We start from the raw sequence: 24,439 nt of genomic DNA, 5'->3' as shown, positions 1-24,439 counted from the left end.
CAACTAAAAATGTGCATATTCCAAAGCCTTGTTATAAATGGTTCTCTAATATATCAGTGATTTCATCACTGCAGAGTTGAGAAATGAATACAGTGCTTCATCACACAGAGGAAAAGGAAATGTTCTACATCAATTAAGGAGTGAAGTTTCAAGAACATGTCTTATGTGCAGAGAGCTTTACCATGTGCTCAATATCAGTCATTTATGACTCATATAATTAGTCATATGTGCTTGCTCTTCAGTGTGCCCTGCTCACTAACTCACCAGTGACTTTTTAAAAGCATGTCTTTATTATCAACACTTGTCAGCGTTTGGCATTTTTCACAATATGTGGCCAATTTATGACCTACGATTACTCTCAACTAATAATGAAGTCATGTGTAAAATAAATTCTACATGATATAGTGCAGAGAAAGACTGGAAAGACTGTCTTATATATCAAAATATTTAGCATTGAAATAGATTATTCCTGTTGACAATTAAAACCTTAAAGGCAACCTATCGATCACAGCTGTTGACCACTTTGCAGGAAAGCGGTGGTGCCCAGATGGTGTCGATGACCACCACCTGGTGGTCCATCATTCAATGATCCCTGCAATGCTACTGCAAGAGGTAGACTATAATAGAAAATCAACAATTTCAAAATATACTGCAACACAGTGGTATCCCAGTAAATTAACGAGTGTCCAGACCTGTCTTAGTTTCAAGTATCCTAGGAAGCCTGAATTTATTTTGAAAAAAATGTTAAAAAGTTGAAGGCATAAAAAAATCAGATCACCGTTCTCTCTAGAATGCACATAAAAAGTTAAAATAAAAAACATTAGGTTTCCCATTGATAAAAATGCAGATAAGTATCAATGAAAAAATTATACTTTACACAGCTCCAAATGATCAAGTGTGAAGAAGATATGGGTGGTTTACTATAGTAACACAAAGAATTTTTTTTTTTGCTGTTTTCAATTTAAAGCATTACTAAACAAAAAAAATGAAGGAAATCTACCACTTGGTGTCAGTATTGTACAGCAAGCATACATGTGTGTCCCCTGAAACAGGGTCCGTTCTTCATTTGTCTTCTAATGGCCTTATTTTGGAGAACATTGGGGCACATTTACTAAGCTCTGTGCGCCAGTTTTCTGTCGGAACTTGCACATTCTTTCCAGTGCAAACTGCTTGCACATGTATTTAAGAAGGGTCTGCCCCACATGTCTCATTCACGACCCTTTTGTGTCGGGGATGCACTATTCTTCATGCAGCACAAATTTCTGCACTGAAAAGGGCGTTCCGGTGCAAAGTCAGACTGACGCGCTAGATTTAACATGAAAAGTCAGACAGAACTGTGTTGCACACCCCATTTTAAAGGTGCACCAAAAATAGTGCAGTGCAGGGAGCGCCAGATTCATGAAGAATGGGTGCCAGAAATCCTTAATCTGACGCCCTCTGCACACTACACAGGGTAACTGCATATAGTGCAGTTTTCACAGTTCTTAGTTAATGTGAGCCAATGTCTTCGAAAGTTATGCAACTGAGCCTCAGGGGCTCCTGTCTACATCACAGACGCCCTTTCTGGCTCTGTCAGTTATCCTTACATGTCTTATATGGCTAAGGCCACTGACAATGCTGTAGCCATTTAATATAAAGTGTGAATCGTGGTAATGGGACCCAATTCAGTAAACTAAAGAAGAGGAGAGATATTGGCATGCATATTTTTTTCTTTTACAAGAAAAAAATAATTGCCAAAAATAAATGTGTGAATCTAGGAAACCCCATTTTAAATAAAAAAAAACAACATTTTACTCTCACCAAAAATAACAACTCTTATTTAAAGCTTCTAGCTTTAGGCTTTCTATCTTTCTATATTCATGGCACAATATTTACTGTAGCGTAGTAGAGAAAATTGTATACCATTGAGAAAAGCTTTTCTTCCATTGAGTTACAAATCATGAGCATCATTTCTTGGGCTTCAGAAAACAGAGAACATACAATTTCTTGTAGTTATTCAAAATTTTATATGCACGCACTATACTCTACAGTATCTAAAGCCTGCAGCGCGTACTCCAGTTACATACTAAAGAGGGAGGAATTCAAGCAGAAGGTGTGTATGAAATATAAATAAGATCTTTCACTGTTTCCAGATTAGTTATTGCATATGGATTGCTCAACATTTCTCAGTTTGTTATTCAATGTAATTATTCAGCAAAGATTATAAAACATGTCCTTAGGGTTGTAGTGTGTGAAAACAGTGAATTCAACACAAATAGAAGTGATGATATAAAATCAGAAACTTTAGAATGTTTGGAAAATGTAGAATGTTGATAGATAAAAGTCAGACTCGATAAAATATATAGTTTCATGATCTAAAAAGAAACCTGAGTATATGACAGAATATAGAGATCTTTATCAGGATTTAAATAATCCTGCAGTATGGTAGGAACATGTGGTAAAGCAGCACAGGGGTTACAGAGAACTTGGGGTAGACATGTACCCCATATATACAGCAGTAAAATTTGTATAAAACACAACCAAAATGCACACAATGCACAACACCGGTATTGGAGACAGTGTTTCTTGCCGTCAATAATAACCTTCTCAAGTCACCTTGAGAAACTTGTTTCCATAGTAATCTGCAGCTTGGTCAGTGGTGCCCAAGGAAATCCCCTACACACACACACACATGGCACCATATTCTTCAGCATCCCTTTAAAAAATCTCAACTTAATCAGTAAGCGATTAGGGATTCTAATCAAAATATCATGCAAGGAGTTCCTTGCACATATTTGTTTTGTCCCCTTTAGCTCCATATGTATACTTCATGGAGGTGAACAAGTCCTATATCATAGTTATTATGCTCTCTATATGTGCCTTTTATAATAAATTGTTGCCTATTTTGGGCCTTTTGTGCACCTATAATAATAGTTGTACAAAATTGGAGACTTTTTTCTGGCACAAGTTGGCTGAATTGGGTCAGATATAGGCACAAAACTTTGCCAGCAAAACTTTGCCGTTAGCAAGATTCTTTCATGGAAGGAGGAAAAAATGTACAAAAAGGCACAAACTGTGTCATCACTATGATAGAATACCCCCAATGTGTGTATTTGAAAGAGAAACACTCTATCCCATAAAGCTAGAGATAACAAAATCTGGTAAGCCATCATTTTGCACAACCATGTTTTAGCCCATACAGGCCATCACAGTCTGCAAAACATGATTCCAGATGCCAGGCTGAAGTACATACGATATTTCCAGGATCATTCTTGAAACTTTCTTTGACGGATTATTTTTCCCAACAATCACCCAATAAGGAGGACATTCATTATGTCTTGGACATCAAGCACATAAATCCCCCCATCACCACCAGTTTCCCTGCCACTTTGATTCAAATTTATTAAGGTACCCTGGCAGAAATTGATCATTGTGTAACGTGCAGACCTTTTTAGCTTAGTATTGAAAAGTTTTCTGCCTTCTTTTGCTTTCTCCCAAAGAGAGCAGTGATACTGAATACTCTAGAGGGCATTACTGGTACCTGTGGTGACCGCTTGTCCCCAAGGAGCTATTCTGGATTCTTCTGAATATCTTGTTCTTTGCAATGCATGGGATGTTGTCACCAAGGGCCCATCAGGGGTCCAAAGCATCAGGGAGTACATGGTTGCGGCAGGAGCAAGGCATGTCCCCTGGAGGAATAGGTATTGGTGTTCCTTTAGTTAAATTTTTCATGATAAATCAATGTTATTGTTAATTTTTGGTAGCATAATATTATATAGGCAACTGAAAAACTGGGCTGAACACGTCGACTGATTTTTTTTTTTTAGTAAGTTATTGTTTTCTTGTCAGTTGATGACCCATTCAGGAAAGGAATATTGACCCTGTATAAGGAACTAGTACTGTGTAAAACAGATTGAACTCAAGATTAGTAAATGTAAATCATTTCACAACCATTTCACATATGTGATGCTGATATTTCAGGATATACAGCATTGCGACGAATGCATTGAATGTTTGTTACCATAGTAACATGATACTCTGAGAAAAGGCTGAGGATGCCATTGGATTCTACTGCACCATCTACAACAGGGAGACAGAGAACTCTTAGAGAAGGCATTTTGTATGAAAAATGGTAGAGATAATGTTATAGGGACATCTAGAGCTTCGAGAGCCAGAAAGATGTATAGAGAGAAAAATTGTTTTCATGTTATATTTTATAGTGAGAAATGTTACTATGTTACTAACCAGTTATTCTATAGATCAGCACAATACATTTGTCCGGTCAGGCAAATCTGATCAACTTAGAAAGTTCTAGATTGGACCTGTGTTTTGTATCTCAATTTTTCCAGAACATTTGATACTATACCACATAAAAGACTAGTACAAAAACTTAGACTGTTGAAAATCTGTGTATTTGGGTTAGTAACTGGCTTAAATCATAGACTTGGTTAAAGTTACCAGAGGTGTGCCACAAGGGTCAGTATCAGGCCACGTTCTTTTGTAATATTTTTATTAATGACCTTTATAATTTTCAATATTTTTTAGATGATACTAAGCTCTGTAATGCAATTAATACAGAGGAAGATAAAATAACATTACAGAGAGATTTATGGAAACTTAAGGCCTGGGTGGACAAATGGCTAATGAGGTTTAATAGGTAAATGAGAATGTGGCAACATTCCCAAAGGAAGCTATTTTCTTATGACCTTAAAATACAATGGCTAATGAAGACACTATATGAGGTGCAGAGATTGATGTCACACACAGACTTCTCTCTTGGGTGGGTTGAAGGAACTACAACTACAAAGTAGACACCAGAATCGGATACAAAGCATGGTGCAGTAGGTCAGAGCCCTGTTACAGGTGCAATGAAAGTGATAAAGTCATAAAGTTATAATTTTTCTTTCCTTTTGCCAATGTAAAGAAAAAATGTATATAATTGATAATAATAACATTGCTCTAAATATCTAAATATTGTGATGACTACATAGAGATAAATCAGCTACAGCCAGTCCCTGACTTAAGGAAACCCAACTTACATATTATGATCCCTAGTAACAGATGGACCTCTCTGCCCACTGTGACCTCTGATGAAGCTCCCTGGATGCTTTACTTTAGTCCCAGGGTGCAGTGATCAGCTGAAAGGTGTCTTTAATGAAGTTTTATCAATAATCCTTGTTCCCGGCCCTGCACAAAACTTTTAAAATCGAATTGTAACTGGGATAATTTTTTATTTTTACGATTATAAATTATACCTGACATACAAATTCAACTTAAAAACAAACCTAAAGAACCTATAACATAGTTCGAGGACTGCCTGTAATTGATAGTACCAGTAAATTATGTGTATTATGGTATCCAGACACTAATATGTATGCAGATAACTCAATAAAAATCATTTATGGCATGTTCAAAGTATTCCCTTGCTTGCAAGGGAAAAGTTGCATCCAGATGTTTGCTCAACCAAATGTGCATGTGTCTGTATATGGAGAGGAGGAATAGCCTTTAAGCAAACAAGTACTGCATATACTCAAGTATAAGCCGAGTCTTTTAACACAAAATAATAGCTGAAAAACTCAAACTTGGCTTATACTAGAAAAAAAACCCTCAATATTCACCTTTCCGACCAGCAGCCCCCCCCAGGGTCCCTTTTTAATGTCCGGCAGTGGTAGGTCCGTGCAATGTTAGGCAAAGGCTATGACATCAGCCGCTGCTGACATCAGAGTGTGTGTGCGGCTGCCGGCACACATAATATGATGGCAGCAGTGGCTGACATCACACTTTCTTTTTTATGTGCTGGGCATACTGGGGTTTGATATTTGCTGGGTGCTGGCTGGCTATATACTGGGGGAGGGGTCTGGCTAGCTATACATTAGGGGCTGGCTGGCCGTATACTGGGGCTGGCTACATACTGGGGGCCAGGGTCCTGGATAGCTATATACTGGGGGCAGGGGACTGGATGGCTAGACACTGTGGGGCATCGATTTACAAAAAAATGCGAGAATTTTAGATTGGGTACATGCTATAATTTTATAAAATAAAACAACTTTTCAGGCTTTTAGTAACTTTCTGATCCAGCATTGTCTTTTCTCACTTTACTTTATGATGAATAATTATTCTGGTATACCCTTTTCCACAATAGGAGTGCTTATCTCATTCAGATAACATGCTACAATGTTTGCAATATATTTCAATTATATTGAAACTCAGACAATGTTTACCTTCATGAACAATTACATATGTTTATCAGGTAGTTACATTGAAATCACTTCCCTAATATGTGTCTGTTATCATCACTTCTCCCGCTGCTTCCCTGCATGCAGTCAGCATTCAGGCTGCTTAGTATTGTACTGATGAACGGATGGGGCAACCATGGGGATTTGGTTGCCCTGCTCTTGTCTTTCTCAAAAATTAACATCTTAAGAAATTAATAAAATACTGCAGGAATTTCTAATATAAAATATAAGTTCACCTTTAGAGTCCTAGCAATGGAATATACTCATATTGAAAGAACATGGAAATATAGACAAAGATCCTGTTAAAGAGTATATGAAGTCACAAATATTAATCTTCTTCCAATGTTTCCTCTCAATAAAACCTTTAATAGAGGATAAACACTGAGGGTGCCAGGTGCTGCATAGTTACAGTCCGACCTGATCTGCCACTGAATCATATCAGATGTAAACCTTTATTAGGAGACAAGTGAACCAATAAAACTGGGGATACCTTTGCTGTGTATATTATGTGGTAATCTGGAGGCAATAAAGCTTTTTATGATTGCCATTTTTCCTGGGTCAGATGAGAAGCCACAGCAAGTGTTTTAATTTTACACAGGGAATTCCGGTTTCAAACTGACATTGCCCATTTTCATTTCTTCATAGTAAGCAATGACAGTATATAGCAAATTTCTAACATGTGTTAATGGAACAGTGAGTGGCCTAAAATATTTAGGGACTGATCATTTTACAAAAGTATATCCCCATATTGACCCTATAAAGTATCAAAATCACACATGAAATGTCTGAGGGTCCAGCAAATGTAGATGAATTCTTACAAGATATGCCCATTCTTCGAAGAATCCGGGAGGTCTCCAAAATTCAAATGAGTTAGTAATTATAGTATATAATGTATAGAAGTTAACAAACAAAAATCTAGTCCTGTCTGTCCACCAACTAAACCAACTTCTCTGACCATCATATCCTGTATCCAATATCCAGTACCATGAAATACACAATGAACAGCCACCTTCCTTGTGGTCATAGCTTCACAGACCTTTTGAATAGCTTGTTTCTTCCTCATGGCGAATCCTTGGGAGAGTTCACAAATGGCCTATAGCTTTCCCAGATGGCTTTTTAGACTGCCAGGGAAAGACCCAACTTTCAGAAGATTTTCCCACCCAGCTTTCTATGAGAAAAATTCACACTTTAGCAGAAATACTACTCTGGCATCTCCCTGCCACAACTATTCATGGACAGAAACAATGTTTCCCTTGTTACAACCTGAAAATATCTTAAACGGAGCAGGTGAGAAAAGTGAACTTTGTAATATATTTCATTAAAGAGTAACTGTCATTTTAGATGATTTTGGACAATGTGTGTGTTTGTGTGTGTGTGTGTGTGGGGGGGGGGTGTTGTGAACATTTTTCTAATGTACTTCATTAAGAAATTATGCTTAGTTTGTAAAGAAACAGGCTCCAATTACCTTACACATGCCCCTTACACATGTTACAATGTTACCTTTCTATGGCAAATCTGCCTACCAGATTGAAAACAGGTCTCTCTCTACTGTTTGTTACTTAGCTATGAGTGTTAACTCTCTCTGCTCTTTCCCTGTCTGTAGTATTCTATGAGCAGTTTTTCAAAACTAAAAGCTGAAAATGAAGGAAAGCAGCTTCTCTGTGCTGTTTCCGCCCTGCCATCTGTATTGAATAGTGTATCGAAAAGCATTGAGAAATCTGTTCATCTCAAATTGGATATAAAGACTAATGATTAATTCTTTTTACACCTAGAGCCTATCTAAAGAGTTAAGTCATTAGGGCCAATATCAGTTTCTTATCTGATTAGCTGTCATTGATATAAGGACAAATAAACTGATTTACAGAGACTGCTTAAATAAAGAAGAAAGGCAAGGGAAAAAGAGACATATAGGAACAAAATATTTTTGGAAACACTCTACGAGGGACAATTTTTTTTGGCGCAAAAGGTAATCCTGATACTGACATTTATTGGCAAACCATTGTAAAACACATTAGGGCCACTTGATATTTTCAGAATCCTTCACACAGAAACCTACACCAGTTTTCCTGGTGCACTGTGATGTTATATTGTGGCGTGTTGTAAGAAGAACAAATGAGCGTCAGAAATGTGAAATTTATGAATGGGTTTAGAAGTTAGTAGACTTGCTTTTTGTTGGTCTAATTTTGCACCAGAATTGTGCCAAAAAGTGTAGGGAGACTAGAAGTGCTGCACCCAAATTGAGCAAAAAAAAACTGTCAGGCAAATTACTTATTAAATATGACACACAAGGCACAGCAACATAAAAAAGGCAGACAAAATTTCTAGACCTTGACTATTTATAATGAGCAGCTTTCTGACCTGAGTCTTAATAGAAATGTCAGCCATATTTATTCAAAATCACATCACTGGTTTGACATAGATAATGTTTTGTCAAGATTTGTCATAGTATCAACCACCCAATACCTTCTGAGAACAATTTGTTTTATATTACTGTACATGACTACATACATATGTCTTCATCATTTCTTAGAATGAACTTGTCAGGTAATTTCTGCTGATCTTTGAGCAGTATATAATAGAGATAGATGCTAAGCTCTAGGATATATAGGTAAGCAGAGTAAATTCTGACTTTTCTATTAAGAGAGGCAGTAATAGTCCTCCTTGCTCCACTCTCACACAGTGATTGACAACTTTGACATCAAAAAACCTGACACAATCTATGTACGGGCAGGGTAATCTGGACTCTTGTGGTCTTTCATAGGAGTCCTGCTGTTTACTGTAAATCCTGCTATAAAATCTTAGTTCCTGTACCTTAATTATATCCTTGCACCTAACAGTAGAGATGAGAGGACTCAAACTTTAGGTTTGGCCTCCTCATATGGCAGATCTGCCTAACCCAAACATGTTTTTTGATCAGCTGCAAAGTAGCCAATCAGGTAGCTTTGAGCATGGCCGTGATTAGGCAGTTTGACACCTGGTGGAGACTAGCCAACCACAGCTATGCTATGCACATTTTTTATTGGATAGATATATATATATATATATATATATATATATATATATATATATATATATACTTATTGTCAGTTTAATTTGGTAAATATAGGATGGAGGAATTTAATTTAGCAAATAAATTTATTCTGCATTATGTGGCGGTTATTTTGATATATAAAATAATATAATCAGGGTAACAAAGCGACTACAGCAGTGTTTTTTTTAATAGTAAAGAATCCCCTGCTAAAAACTTACTGAAAATTTCAGTATGCACTTATATATTTATATTTTATGTGTGTGTGTTTTTTCTACTTCATATGTTCCCCATGAGGTTATAAAAGCAACATTGTTTTTTTAAATTTATAATTTTTACAAGTCTTAAACTGGGGCATCCCCTATAGATGTATTTATCAGAGATGTACTTGGTCTGATGAGACTCAGCAGATCTGGCTAATTCTTTCAGACCAGGCAATCTATTCACTCCGTAGTGCTCCTTCTGCATTATGTAGTGAGAAAAGAAGAAGGTATAAGCAGTAATAAACCACTTCTACCTTCACTTTGGGGCCTCCTGCTTTCTTTGACAGTAGGAGACCCATCCTGCTCCTGCTATCTGTGCAGGGGAAACTGGGACAAGGGATGTGCCACTTTGGGTGGTCGGGATTAAGTGAAAATATGAAACACTCAGCATGGGAAGCTACCCTCCACTAGAAAATATGGTAGCACAATCGCAATGTGATAGGTAGCCAAAGAGAAAATGGTCACTATTTACCATCAAAGGTTTGCTGAGAGGTTGAAAAATGGCTGCTTTCTTCAAAAATGTGCTTCTCTCTTGATCAAGGGTAATGAGTGTTATTGCAACTTGGCTCCATTCATCTATATTCAGCTGAGCTGCAATATCAGCTGAAGCCATAGTCAGGTGTAGCACTGTTTTTGACCATATTTTTCAATCATCCAACCCTTTTAATGTCTATTCAGAAGGTGTTCGCTTACATTTTATATTGAAATTGTGACCCAGTGGAAACCCCAAGGTATATAATTTGGAAATTTCCTATTAAACTCTTGATAACTTCAACTGTTCTCTACTCTAATAAACTAATAGATCTTACTTACATATAGTTTTACAACACATCTGAATATACAAAATGTATTATGACAACCGACAGGCTCAGACTGATCTACATGTGAGCAAGTGGGTCCAAATGAGTCTCAAGCATGATTGAGTCCCTTTAATGTATTTTTATGAATTAATACTGTATAATCATATGGGTAGATCATGTAACAGACTCCCCAGCTCATTTATATACTGTTGATGCATTGTATGACTAAGATGAATTATAAATATAAAATTTAGCCAACCAGTATCCTACCAGCTCGGGCCTTGTCACCTTGTAGCATCCTGAGGCCTGATACTCTGTGGGTTTGTATTTTTTAAGTCCCAGGGCTAAGAAGGCCTAAACTGAACAAAAACCCAGTGAGCAAGTTACTGAAGGGGCTCCCAGGACCATTAGTCTGAGGCGAGTGTTAAAGGTGATTTTCTATTGGACAAAATTGAAAGGATTTTACCGGTGGGCCCTAGGCATCCTAGTCCAACATTGGCAACAACTATTTATGGGTCAGTTATGGGTCATTATAATCTGATTAAGCAAATGCAAAGGAAGTGCTATGGATTCTTGAACCAGCGGCAGTGATTGCCTTAAAGCGGTTGAAGGAGACAGTAAGCAGCTCCTAGTGCTACAACATATGTAGCAGTGTTACACTGCTAGCATTATAGAAAACCTCAGATAAAGCTAGCAGACACTGCCGTGCTGTACAATAGGAATGCTGAACGAAGCTCACAGCGGTCCGGTGTATTCATGAGGGGGCCGGACTAGGAGGCGGTGATTGCCGCATGAAGCCTGGCAGTCACCACTGGCCTATGGAGTGGGATGGGTGATTCGGGGGAGAAACAGTGCCTCGGACTGCCCTTCATGAATATACGCCGGACCGCTGTGAGCTTGGTCCGGCGTTCATATTGTACAGCGCGACAGTGTAAGCCAGACAGTAATGGTGTCAGTGGACACTTCAAATGAAAAACAGTGGGATGGGACACTGAATCTATGTAAAGTAAATTCCTTGCATCGCAGTGATAACTGTAATGGCGTTGAAGTTCGGTTGGTGGAAAGGGACTCCTTGCATCATAACTAACTATGATGCAAGAACTCCCATCTACTGCACTGTGCTCGGTCTGTGGGATCTGACCAGCACACAGGTCCATTTCAAGGGGCCAAGCAGATTCCTGTGTAGGGAGCCTTAGACTGTACAACCTTTCTCTATTTTTCAAATTGTACCATTAAAATCTATTTTTAGTGGTGAGTCAAAAACAGAATAACTGTTATGTAAGAGTTCACAAAATAAATTCTACAGACTTTGTGATGCACGTGGTAGCTTTATAAGTTTCCTAGCAACATGCACTGCCGCCAATGAATACCATAGGTAAATCTCCCATGGAATCCATGTATGGTGGTGGTGGCTGCCTCCCTCTAACTTCAATATAAAGTGAATATGCAAGGCATACAGTGTATAAGGTTTCCTGCCATCCCTTTCATATGTATGTTTGTGCTATATATAACCCTTCTTCTTTCTTTTTTATGTTAATGCCAGCTTTGAGTTAAGGGAAGGGGAAACCACCACAGATGGCTTTCCTCTACTATCTGCAGCAATATGGTTCACTTGGCAACAATTGTTGTATTTACTGGATTTATCTGTTTTAGTACCGGAATGAAATCACCAGGAAGGAACCAATGAGATCACATGATCTGTGAAATCTCCAGGAAATCAATCACAAATGGTTAGTATGCATGAAAACACATTAGAGGACATTTGTCAATAACATGTGCTCCATAACTGAAAGGAAAACATGTTTTTCAAGACGAAAATAATATAATACCTGATGCTATGCTCTCATTATAAAATATAATAGCTGATGCTATGCTCTCATTATATAATATCATATAATGACGTTATTATATCTATTAAACCAAGGGATCTCTTTAAAAGTAGCCAATATCACATGAATACTCCTAGCTTATACATTATCTATCTTTCATCATATTCATTGTCTAACCATATTTAGAAATTGTTAAAAAGACATATATCATATGAACAGTTTTCCTATCAGTCCAGATATGAACAGGTTAAATGACAGGCAGCCCTCCCCATTGCACAGTGATGCAATTGATATACAGATGCAAGAATTCTTACTTTCCCAATTCATTACTGTTCCACAAGAGTCACTCTAAATACATAATAGACTTTATTAGACAACAGAAACATAATAAAACATAAACCCTCTTCTTAAACTTTTTATCAGAGACGCTTGTATCCTGACATAGTAGCAGTGACTTGGATTGAAAGCTAATGTGTCCATGATCTGCAGTGCAACACATGTGTCAGCAGGGGATGCTATTGCATGAAGTCAGCAAGTCAAAAGCTGCTTCTTGAATTTCAACTAAGTGGTCACAAGCTACTATCTGCTGAAAGTAACTGTCAGAGATGAGCGAGTCTCTACAAATGCTCCAGGAGGGGAATCAGTCCAATCCACTGCAAATCTCATACCTGGCAAATCGATTCCCTCATCTCTGGTAGTGACTGTATTACTGACTGTCAATAGGGGCTCAGAAAAGCCCTGATGTACTAATATGTTCCATACAAGAAGACAGAGCAGTCATGACATCCCCTGCTGTCCAAAGGGACATTGATCCCTATTTTATGCTTTACCACCTGTACTGAACACTGAGCACTTTCACCATCCTATTATATCCAGAATCATTCCAGGAATAGGGGGCAACTATATGGGTCACCGATGAATCTCTATGATATTCATAGCCCCCCCAAAAAATCCTCCTCCCCTCATTCTCATACATAGGATAAAAACAACTTACCATGTTGACTTCTGATACCATGTCTATACTGGCGATATCTATGTTCATGCCAACGGCCACAGGAGGACCTGTAAGCCAACAGTAAGGTCCATAGTGAGAACTCGAAGAACTTAACTCCTTCCTGGCTGCTAAAGCTATTGATTGAGGAATGTGCTATAGCTACTCATTCTCTCCCATGGGCATGCAGATCACTATTTGGATTGACATTAAAAATAGCAAAACACAATATAATATAATAATGTAAAGTCAGTAACAAAGTGGTATCATTGTAGGGCATTCAGAATGGCATTATAGCCCTATTGCTTACATTGGCATCTGCTTACAATCTATACAGGCTTATTATATAGCTGCATTGAAACTCCATCAAAGTACAGTATGAGATAATATTAATATGGTGTATTATTACTAATGCCCATAGTAAGCCGGCTGGATGCTAATCCAGGCAGTTTAGTTCTGATAAGATGGGACCGATGGGATGAAATATTAATATGAATATTCAGAGCACTGTACATGTTTTCCCTGGGATAAGACTGATGGGAGAATAGCAGTGCAGAGGATGGGGAAGGCTCAAGTTTGCTTCAGTTTCATGTACAAATCAGCTTTATCATTTCACCTGCATGGAAAATTCACAAGAAAAACTACAGGCAGCAGCTTCAGTCAATTCAGGCAATTTACCTCCAAAATCTGGCCTCAGACGGATGTCATAGCCTTTCAGGAGTCTATCAACGGTCTCCTTAACCAGGGACATATTGCTGGGATCATTGGCACTAGAACACAGTAAACACAACACAGTATATACATATGACATATCCCAGCTCACAGTAACACTATGCTCCATTCAAAGTCAATGCCCCCCCCCTAATGTGAAATCACTTACCTTTGTGCACAGACCATTGCAATTATAACTTGGAATGACCAGATCCCAACGCAACCTTTTCTCTTGATTCTCAACATCCCTTTAGCTTTTTGATATGATTTAGGTGAAGAGCAGAAGACATCCAACTTATTGTGACCAGTGCAGTAATTCTGAAGTGCCACGCATGCGCGTAGCTCAGTACAACATCAAAAAGGAGCAGTGCTCGCTTGCTACAGACATAGGAGCAAACAATGGAAGGGACAGGGGGGACAAGTCCCCCCTCCCCAACTTTTAGGCAACCTAGTTACCTCCTCCCACCCTGGCAAAATGACCCCTGGAGCTGAGATGGCTGGTGACAGTATTTAGAGCTGAGAATCACTTCTCGTCTGCGTTGTCTGTGCTGAGTGCAGGCAGCAGCTACTTGTCTGGATATTGCTGCTGCTGATGCTGACACGGAGGCTGATGTGGGAGTGGAGGAGGGGGGTGTGGGAAATGAACAGGAGCTTTGAACGCTGCATCTACGGACCAAGCTATGCAAGCTGGCTTCAAGCCTGCCAGTCCCTCACAGCTTAACTGGCATGTGATAAACCCGTGTACCCAGCAGTCTGCAAATATTTAGACGGACAAATGTGAGAGCGTACAAGAAACCTCAGTAAAATCCTCAAGGAAAGATATTCGTGCAGCGATGAAAGCAGCTGCAATCTGTCACCCACTCATTCCGCTGACAAAGTTGATATTTTCAGCATATTCTATGAATACGTCCCTTTAATTCGGGCTGGAGAAGATTCATTAACCCTTTCTTCTCGTTTACATTCTCATTATATTGTGTTGCAGCAGTTTTGTTAAACGTAATAAAATAAACGGTAAATTACTGAAAAGAGGACAGATTTAGCTTCATACATTGATATTGCTAATCTGGTTCCTGAGTGATGGTCCGAGAAAGAAAGAAAAGGGTCATCCTCCAGGGACCTACAGAGGGCCCAGTGAATGCATCTGTCCATATGTGGGAATGTATGTAAAAACAGAATCTCTACTGAATCTATAGGAAGCAGGGTCCATGCCCTCTTTTTACATTTATTCTAAAGATCTGTCCTGCTTTTACTGTGAAACACAAAAACTGGCGCCTGACACCATTTTGCCCTTGTCCTGATCTCAGAGTTCTGCACAAGTTTTTACAATTCGGGCACCAATCTTTTTATATATTTTTACCATAAACCCCCCTTATAAAATTGCACAGACAAATAAGAAAGTTATAGCTTAATGTAGTGTGTAGGAAATGTAGGAATTCAACCTCAAGGCCAAATTTAGGATTAGACTTCAAAATGATGTTTCCTGATATTACCATGTATAGCATGACACTATGTCAGATGATCAAAAAAGCTAGCTCACACATTATTTATTGGATACATAATGTAGGATAGTTTATAGCGGAGGTGAATACGTAGGGTCGGGAGTTCCTTCTACAGATTCCCTCTGCTTCCCTCTTTTGTCCCGAGACAACAAACTGCTCTAATTTTCCACACATTAATGTCATGCTAATACTCTCAAGATGAACTTGAAATATGTAGAATATCTTCTGCAGCATTTCAGTCCCCAAGAACAAACCTTGGGGCTTCAACTACAGGGGTTGACCTATTTTTCTGCCCTACAGGAGCAGTGTTACGCTTATTACAACATTCAGGGCTATAGGGATTTCACATTCTGCAGAACGCAGATCCCATTTCTGGCGTCAATTTCATACTACAGATTTTCTGCAGCATTGAGCCTATGTGTTATGACATTTCTCCAGGTGATACACAATCCCTTTGATTATAGGAGGAGTATATGCTATTTGATGTGGATAGTCATCTCATTGATACCTATTGGGCCCTTTGATTTGTCAGTGCAGTTCCACAGGAGTAGCAGGATGAATACACAATACCCTTTGACATATCCCTCCATCCTCAGACCTGCTACACCTGGGGTATGTCTAAAGTTTGTTTGTAGGTCTGCTGTATTGTTTTAGAAACCGCTCATTGTCTTTAAAAAATGAATGTAGAGATTTAACAGACATTTATATTGAGTGAAATGATGGCAGATTCATCAAATGTGTAATAAAGTAAAGGGCAATGTTAAATAGACAGTCTTATACTGCCCCATATTTCTCAGTGTCTGAAGCTAAATGATAAATCTAAATTACTGTCTGACCTTTTTAACTTTGTACATTTTAGTTTGTTTGGTTTAAAGGACGTCTACCACCATATTTAGGGGTTGTTGACCATCACCAAATGCATGCTTGTTACTTTAGGGGTGATGGGGGAGTCCTCCTGCCATGTTCCGACATGGATGATAATCTGCTCGGCTAGCGGAGACGTGAGCGCCTTCAGCTCATTTGCATAAAGTCGGATTAGAAGCCATGCCAGAACATGGCAGGAGGTCTCCCCTTTCACCCCCAAGGTAACAAGCATGCATTTGATGACAGTCTACAATCCCTAATTGTGGTGGTAGATGTCCCTTAAACACTTAATATTTTGGCCGACTTTCGTTGAAACTTTACTCAAGGTCACACCCTTTTGTTGTACAAGTTCCAAAAGTATCTAAAAAGAATCTAAAACCCTTAGGCCCCTTTCACACTTGCGTTTTTCACGCGCGTGCTTTTGACACGCAAAACTTGCATTGCACTCTGACCCTTTGTAATCAATGGGTCTTTTCAGACTTGCATTTTTTTTCACGCACACAGGCACGTTTTTTTTAACATGCGTTTAAATCTCGACATTCTCTACTTTTGCAAGTCACGCGCGTGAATAACACACCATACAAGTCTATGGAGATGCATCAAAAACGCATTGCACTCTGAAACACATGCAAGTCCAATGCAAGTGCAATGCGTTTTTCACGCATCAATTGCCATAGAAAAGATAAAGCTCAGCCCTGAGTCCATTTCACACGCATTATCTGCGCATGAAAAACGCATTGAAATTAAATTGAAAACGTGCGTGAAAAACTGAGACACTGAACAAACTCTGACTGAAAACTGATTGCACTCTGATGCAAAATGTGCGTTTTTCACTGACCAAACCCTGATCGCACCCTGATCAAACTCAGACGTGATCTGTAACGCAAGTGTGGAAGGGGCCTTAAAAGATAAATTTAAGCATCATGGTAGTATACCATGATCCTACTGAGAGAATTGGGTTCAATGGGTCCATTTCAGCACCTTCCCATACTGACAATGTGACAGCGATGTCCTCTTTGCAGTAAAAAAACCATGTATGGGTCCTTGACCATTATGGTTCGTGGTTGCCTGCTGGCATTTAGACCAATTGATCTCCACCAGGATATGTGCAGAGGTATTCCACTCCTACTTTACACCCTTTCCCTTTTGCTTTATTTTCTTTTCCTTTTTTATAATTTCTTTATTTTTCTTTTATAATTTTACAAATCTATACAATAACTATATACTATAACTTGTTGACAATAGTATTCACAAAAGCTATTCTTGTGAATTAATCGGGTAATTCTGAGTAAAGAAAAATAATTAGATGGGCTAAAATCTTGGGATGAATAACAATGGGAATTGAACTAGGAATGGTGGGATTACCATGACGTTTGAGAAAAAAAGTAGGCTACCTATCTTTATGTGTTATCTTGAGTAAATTGTGAATGTTGCAGTTTACTATTAGTCCTACTGTAGTCTGACTTCTGTTACACGTAATGGGCTAATACCAGACATGAAATATCTTATTTTAGACTATTTTCTAATCTCATCATAACCTTTTGCCCTTTAGAAGATCATCCCATAAAAACCAAATGTTTAAATTTGGTTGTTTATCTCAGAGGAGTTGTGCTATATATTCCTTTGAGGTGTATTTCAACTCAATGCGGATCCAGGAGATATACTGCACCAGTATATAACATAAAAATGAACAAGGTGCATATTTTAAGGACACTCCTAGATTACATAGTATATAAGAACTGCATATATAATCTTCAATAGAAAATCATGTGTTCACCCAGCACAAATGAATAAATCTTTGAGTAAACTGTGTGCATATTTAAAGACCACATGGAATTGCATGGGAATCATTGGCTGCATTAAGCAATAGAAGAATTTGATAATCTGAGATAAATACAGGAATATTACTGTATCTTTCTTTGTAATCTGTTTTCCATTCCCTTTTCCTTATCTTCCCCTCTTTCATTGCTGCTTTTAACTGCTTGTTCCTTTCTACTTTCATTCTTCCTTTTTTCTCTCTCCTTTCAGTTATGTAATTTTAGCTTGTTTTCTGGGATGGACCTGGATTTTTGCTTATATCTATATATAGATAGATAGATATAGGGGGAATTTATCATACTCAGGTTCACAATGATAAAGGCCATGCCCCACCTTCTCCCATGGATACATCAAGAGACTTAGAACCTGGCCCGATCTGGCATAGTTTTGCATAAAAATCTCCAAACAAATGTTCCCCTACAGGCACGGAGCAGGAACGCAGACACGTCCAAATGGCATGGAAATGGACGTGTTTAGGCCAGAAAACTGGCGTAGAATCACTGGTAAACCACCCCCATAGTAGTTAAACATAGTCACTATAAAAACTTTATGACTTTATGGCAGCAGAGTAAGTTCTGATTTTAATTGTGCTGTGCCTACATTCTCAGAATACAGATATAGTTGAATAAATTGAAAAAGGCCTTCATAGTCGAACTGGTTAGGTGCCTGCATGAATGCATATTCATAGATCCAAGCATACAACTTTGATAATCTTCTAATATTTGTTATATATGGCCTCCTTCCTATCAGAAACCAGGTGTAGTGAACCCACTGGACCACTGCGAACGATGACGTAAGCAGACATCTGGGAATAGAGTCTAAGTGGCACCCGGTTTTCATCAGAGGCCGCCACAAAGCGGACTTTGTCAGCAGTGGTGGCCAAGTAAGGTACAGAATCAGACTAGAGTCGTGCATAATTAGTAGTTGTGCAGGGTAGAGATTGGCGAATTTGTTCAAATTCGTTTCAACCCGATTCGCCAAATTTTTCGAAAAAATTTGATTCGACCCGAATCGAATCAAAACTAATCACGTTAAAAAACAGACATTTCCTGGCTGCAGAGAGCCTGTCGGGTGTTGTAGAACGTTGTGCCATGCTTAAATATGCATAGGGAGCGTGGTTTGGTCTTCAAACAATGCTGTGTTTTAGTATGACACGCACATGACAGCCGCAGCTCTTAGAATCGCTTCACTCTTCACTTCCATGTGCACTTACATAGACCAACTTCCCCAAATAAGTGAAGCGGGAATGCAGCCTGACACGGTAACGTCTGTGCCAGCTCAAAAGCACTGAGCTGAGAGCCAAGATCCCACTTTAACATCAAAGAGTGCACTCTTTTTACACTGAGTGGCACAATGATATAGTGTGAAGGTGGCATCAGAAGCAGCAAGAGCGGCAGAGTGGCACAATGATATAGTGTGTTGATGGCATCAAAAGCAGTAGCAGCAGGAGCCCAGAGAGTGGCACAATGATACAGTGCGTTGGTGGCATCAGTAGCAGCAGCAGCAGGAGCCCGCAGAGTGGCACAATTATATAGTGTGAAAGTGGCATCAGAAGCAGCAAGAGCGGCAGGGTGGCACAATGATATAGAGCGTTGGTGGCATCAAAAGCAGCAGCAGCAGGAGCCCGCAGAGTGGCACAATGATATAGTGTGAAGGTGGCATCAGAAGCAGCAAGAGCAGCAGAGTGGCACAATGATATAGTGCGTTGGTGGCATCAGTAGCAGCAGCAGCAGCCCGCCGAGTGGCACAATGATATAGTGTGAAGGTGGCATCAGAAGCAGCGGGAGCGGCAGAGTGGCACAATAATATAGTGTCTTGGTGGCATCAAAAGCAGCAGCAGGAGCCAGAAGAGTGGCACAATGATATAGTGCGAAGGTGGCATCAGTAGAAGCAGGAGCCCGCAGAGTGGCACAATGATATAGTGTGAAGGTGGCATCATAAGCAGCAAGAGCAGCAGAGTGGCACAATGATATAGTGTGAAGGTGGCATCAGTAGCAGCAGGATCCCTCAGAGTGGCACAATGATATAGTGTGAAGGTGGCATCAGAAGCAGCAGGAGCCTGCAGAGTGGCAAAATTATATGGTGCATTGGTGGCATCAGTAGCAGCAGCAGGAGCCCACAGATTGGCACAATGATATGGTGTGTTGGTGGCATCAGAAGCAGCAGCAGCAGGAGGAGCCCGCAGAGTGGCACAATGATATAGTGTGAAGGTGGCATCAGAAGCAGCAGGAGCCCGCAGAGTGGCATGATGATATAGTGTGAAGGTGGCATCAGAAGCAGCAAGAGCAGCAGAGTGGCACAATGATATAGTGCGTTGGTGGCATCAGTAGCAGCAGCCCGCCTAGTGGCACAGTTATATAGTGTGAAGGTGGCATCAGAAGCAGCAGAAGCGGCAGAGTGGCACAATAATATAGTGTCTTGGTGGCATCAAAAGCAGCAGCAGGAGCCAGCAGAGTGGAACAATGATATAGTGTGAAGGTGGCATCAGAAGCAGCAAGAGCAGCAGAGTGGCACAATGATATAGTGCGTTGGTGGCATCAGTAGCAGCAGCCCGCCTAGTGGCACAGTTATATAGTGTGAAGGTGGCATCAGAAGCAGCAGAAGCGGCAGAGTGGCACAATAATATAGTGTCTTGGTGGCATCAAAAGCAGCAGCAGGAGCCAGCAGAGTGGAACAATGATATAGTGTGAAGGTGGCATCAGAAGCAGCAAGAGCGGCAGAGTGGCACAATGATATAGTGTGAAGGTGGCATCAGAAGCAGCAGGAGCCCACAGAGTGGCACAATGATATAGTGCATTGGTGGCATCAGTAGCAGCAGCCCGCCTAGTGGCACAGTTATATAGTGTGAAGGTGGCATCAGAAGCAGCAGAAGCGGCAGAGTGGCACAATAATATAGTGTCTTGGTGGCATCAAAAGCAGCAGCAGGAGCCCGCAGAGTGGCACAATGATATAGTGTGAAGGTGGCATCAGAAGCAGCAGGAGCCTGCAGAGTGGCAAAATGATATAGTGCATTGGTGGCATCAGTAGCAGCAGCAGGAGTCCACAGATTGGCACAATGATATGGTGTGTTGGTGGCGTCAGAAGCAGCAGCAGGAGGAGCCCACAGAGTGGCACAATGATATGGTGTGTTGGTGGCATCAGAAGCAGCAGCAGCAGGAGAAGCCCGCAGAGTGGCACAATGATATGGTGTGTTGGTGGCATCAGAAGCAGCAGGAACCCGCAGAGTGGCACAATGATATAGTGTGAAGGTGGCATCAGAAGCAGCAGGAGCCCGCAGAGTGGCACAATGATATAGTGTGTTAGTGGCATCAGTAGCAGCAGCAACCCGCAGAGTGGCACAATGATATAGTGTGAATGTGGCATCAGAAGCAGCAGGAGCCTGCAGAGTGGCACCATGATATAGTGTGGAGGTTGCGGACAATTCAAGTCCCTGATAAAGATGGTAGGAGGCAGAGGGTGCAACTAGCAGCAGATGTGTGGCATCAGGCGGGTGGCAGCATCAGAATAGTAGCTGAGGCAGGTAGTTAAAACCCCGACTCATTTCTCAACGTTTGGAGGAGGCGTCATGGCTGATCTAATCTGATGCATTAGGCATTGGTGAGTTGAAATCCTGGCCGATCCAAGCCTGATTCATCTTGACAAAGGTCAGTCTCTCCACATTACGGGTGGACAAGCGGGTTTTCCTGGGGGTAATGATGGCCCCCGCTGCACTGAACACCCGATCTGATGCCACACTACTGGGCGGGCAGGACAGCTTCTCCAATGCAAACTCCGCAAGTTGCGGCCGCGCATCAAGATTGGCTGCCCAGTAGTCCATGTAGACTCTTGGCTGGGGTTGTCAGATGTTATATTTGAGGAATTGGATGACCTAGTCAACCATTTAACAAACTTTGGGTTGTTGATCAACACACTGCCACTAGATGACAACAGCAGTTCTGACCTCACAGAGTCACCCCTGCTGCGACATCCCCTTACTGTGCTGCCACCTCTGCCTGCTCCACCTGCCACCTTTCTTTCTGACATAATGGTTTATAAACTACATGTAAAAACACGTAAATCTGGCTGTAAACTAGAGCCCCCAAAAGGTATTGCAATGTGCGTTATACAGATACCCCACAACTGACAGATCACTACTGCAAATGCATGAATGTCAAACAGATTTCGTCCTATTCGATTTTGTCACAAAATAGAACTGCTATTTGGGGTATATAGATCCCCCTTAGAGAACAGCGAGGGATTGCAGCAAGAATCGCACAGCACAATAGCAGCAGCTGGACGCTACAACATGAAGTGTGAAGTGCTGAGATAGAAAATTGATGGATTTTATAGGGCTGTGTGACATCACATAAACCTGCCGGTCGCTGATTGACTTACAGGTCTGCAGATGTCATCGGGGGTGTTCCTTTCTTCTTCCCAGAGTTCTCTGCCCCATGTAACACGTTGTTATCGCGCCCATTTAGTAGAAACATGAGGGGAAAAAAAACAACTTCGTTCCCGCGAATCAGCATAAACTTCGGCTTCGTGGCGAATCACATTTTTCCTGAAATTCTAACCGAAGTTAGAATCATTAGAATCGATTCGCCCATCTCTAGTGCAGGGCATCGGGCCGGAGTGCCCAGACCTAATTTGCATATTGTCTAAAGATATTTTCTGGACTAATTACCGTATATACTCGAGTTTTTCAGCACAAAAAATGTGCTGAAAAACGTCCCCTAGGCTTATACACGAGTCATACAGTCATAAAAACATCTTTAAAAAATAATAGACTTATATACTCACCCTCCGGTGGCCCTGACCTGCAGCGCTGCTCCCCCGATGTCCGCGCGGGTCCTCTTCTGGCTTCGGCGCCCGTCTTCTGTCTTCACTAACTTTGTGCCGTGCGCCGCCATGTTTTTCCTCCAGGCGGCGCCTAGTATGACGTCAGCAGCGGCGCGTCATTCTAGGCGCCGTCCGGGGGAGAGCAATGTTGGCACCCGGCTCGAAGTTAGTGAAGACAGAAGACGGGTGCCGAAGCCAGAAGAGGACCCGCGCGGATATTGGGGGAGCAGCGCTGCAGGTCGGGGCCACCGGAGGGTGAGTATATAAGTTTATTATTTTCTTTTAATGCTGGGCTGGCTCTATATTACTGGGGGCAGTGCTGTATACTACTGTGGGCAGTTCTGTATACTACTGGGGGCAGTGCTGTATATACTACTGGGGGCAGTGCTGTATACTACTGGGGGAAGTGCTGTATACTACTGGGGGCTGGCTGTATACTACTGGGGGCTGGCTGTATACTACTGGGGGCTGGCTGTATACTACTGGGGGCAAGCTGTATACTACTGGGGGCAAGCTGTATACTACTGGGGGCAGGCTGTATACTACTGGGGGCAGGCTGTATACTACTGGGGGCAGGCTGTATACTACTGGGGACAGGCTGTATACTACTAGGGGCAGTGCTGTATACTACTGGGGGCAGTGCTGTATACTACTGGTGGCAGTGCTGTATACTACTGGGGGCAGGGCTGTATACTACTGGGGACTGGCTGTATACTACTGGGGCAAGCTGTATACTACTGGGGGCAAGCTGTATACTACTGGGGGCAGGCTGTATACTGCTGGGGGCTGCTGTATACTACTGGGGGCAGGCTGTATACTGCTGGGGGCTGCTGTATACTACTGGGGGCAGGCTGTATACTACTGGGGGCAGGCTGTATACTACTGGGGGGCAAGCTGTATACTACTGGGGGGCAAGCTGTATACTACTGGGGGGCAAGCTGTATACTGCTGGGGGCTGCTGTATACTACTGGGGGCAGGCTGTATACATACTGGGGGGGGTCTGTGACTAATGCATTTCCCACCCTCGGCTTATACTCGAGTCAGTAGGTTTTCCCAGTTTTTGATGGTAAAATTAGGGGTCTCGGCTTATACTCGGGTCGGCTTATACTCGAGTATATTCGGTAAATGCTTTTATGCTTAAAGAAGATATTATCCAGCAGCAGCATCTAAACCCCAAACTGTAGATATGTTTGGTTTAGATACTGCATTACGAAGTGGTAGATTTTAAAATATTTGATGATCTTTCCTGAAGTGAACGGTCTGGCAAATTTACCCAAACTTGCCCTACTCAGAGAAAACCCTAGAGGCAAATTTCTTAACCAACAAGCCTCAATTAGCTTGTTTCATAAAGTTCATTTCAGTGCAATCAGAGAATGACTGAACAAGTATGGCTTAATTGATTGAATTGCCAGGAGAAAGACCTTTCTTTAACCCCTTAAGGACGGAGGGTTTTTCGGCTCATTTCTCGCTCTCCAACTTCAAAAATCCCTAACTTTTTCATTTTTCCGTGTACAGACCTGTGTGAGGGCTTATTTTGTGCATAACAAATTTTACTTTCCCGAAATGTTATTTATTTTAACATGCCGTGTACTGCGAAGCTGC

General features: G+C 40.9%; 1 protein-coding gene across 1 annotated transcript in view; it reads right to left on the bottom strand.

Annotated features, from left to right (window-relative positions):
* Window positions 1-14,517, bottom strand: part of GABRB2 (gamma-aminobutyric acid type A receptor subunit beta2) — a 233,196-nt gene extending 218,679 nt beyond the window's left edge. Inside the window, exons 1-3 of the mRNA XM_072145899.1 lie at window positions 14,007-14,517; window positions 13,805-13,896; window positions 13,130-13,197 (exon numbers count right to left, since the gene is read on the bottom strand). Coding sequence (XP_072002000.1) covers window positions 13,130-13,197; window positions 13,805-13,896; window positions 14,007-14,083 — 237 coding nt within the window. The 5' untranslated portion in view covers window positions 14,084-14,517. The remainder of the gene's footprint in view (window positions 1-13,129; window positions 13,198-13,804; window positions 13,897-14,006) is intronic.
* Window positions 14,518-24,439: the final 9,922 nt, after the last annotated feature.

This window comes from Engystomops pustulosus, chromosome 4, assembly GCF_040894005.1.
Source record: "Engystomops pustulosus chromosome 4, aEngPut4.maternal, whole genome shotgun sequence".
Classification (NCBI taxonomy): Eukaryota; Metazoa; Chordata; class Amphibia; order Anura; family Leptodactylidae; genus Engystomops; species Engystomops pustulosus.
This window is presented reverse-complemented; position numbering and strand designations above follow the sequence as displayed.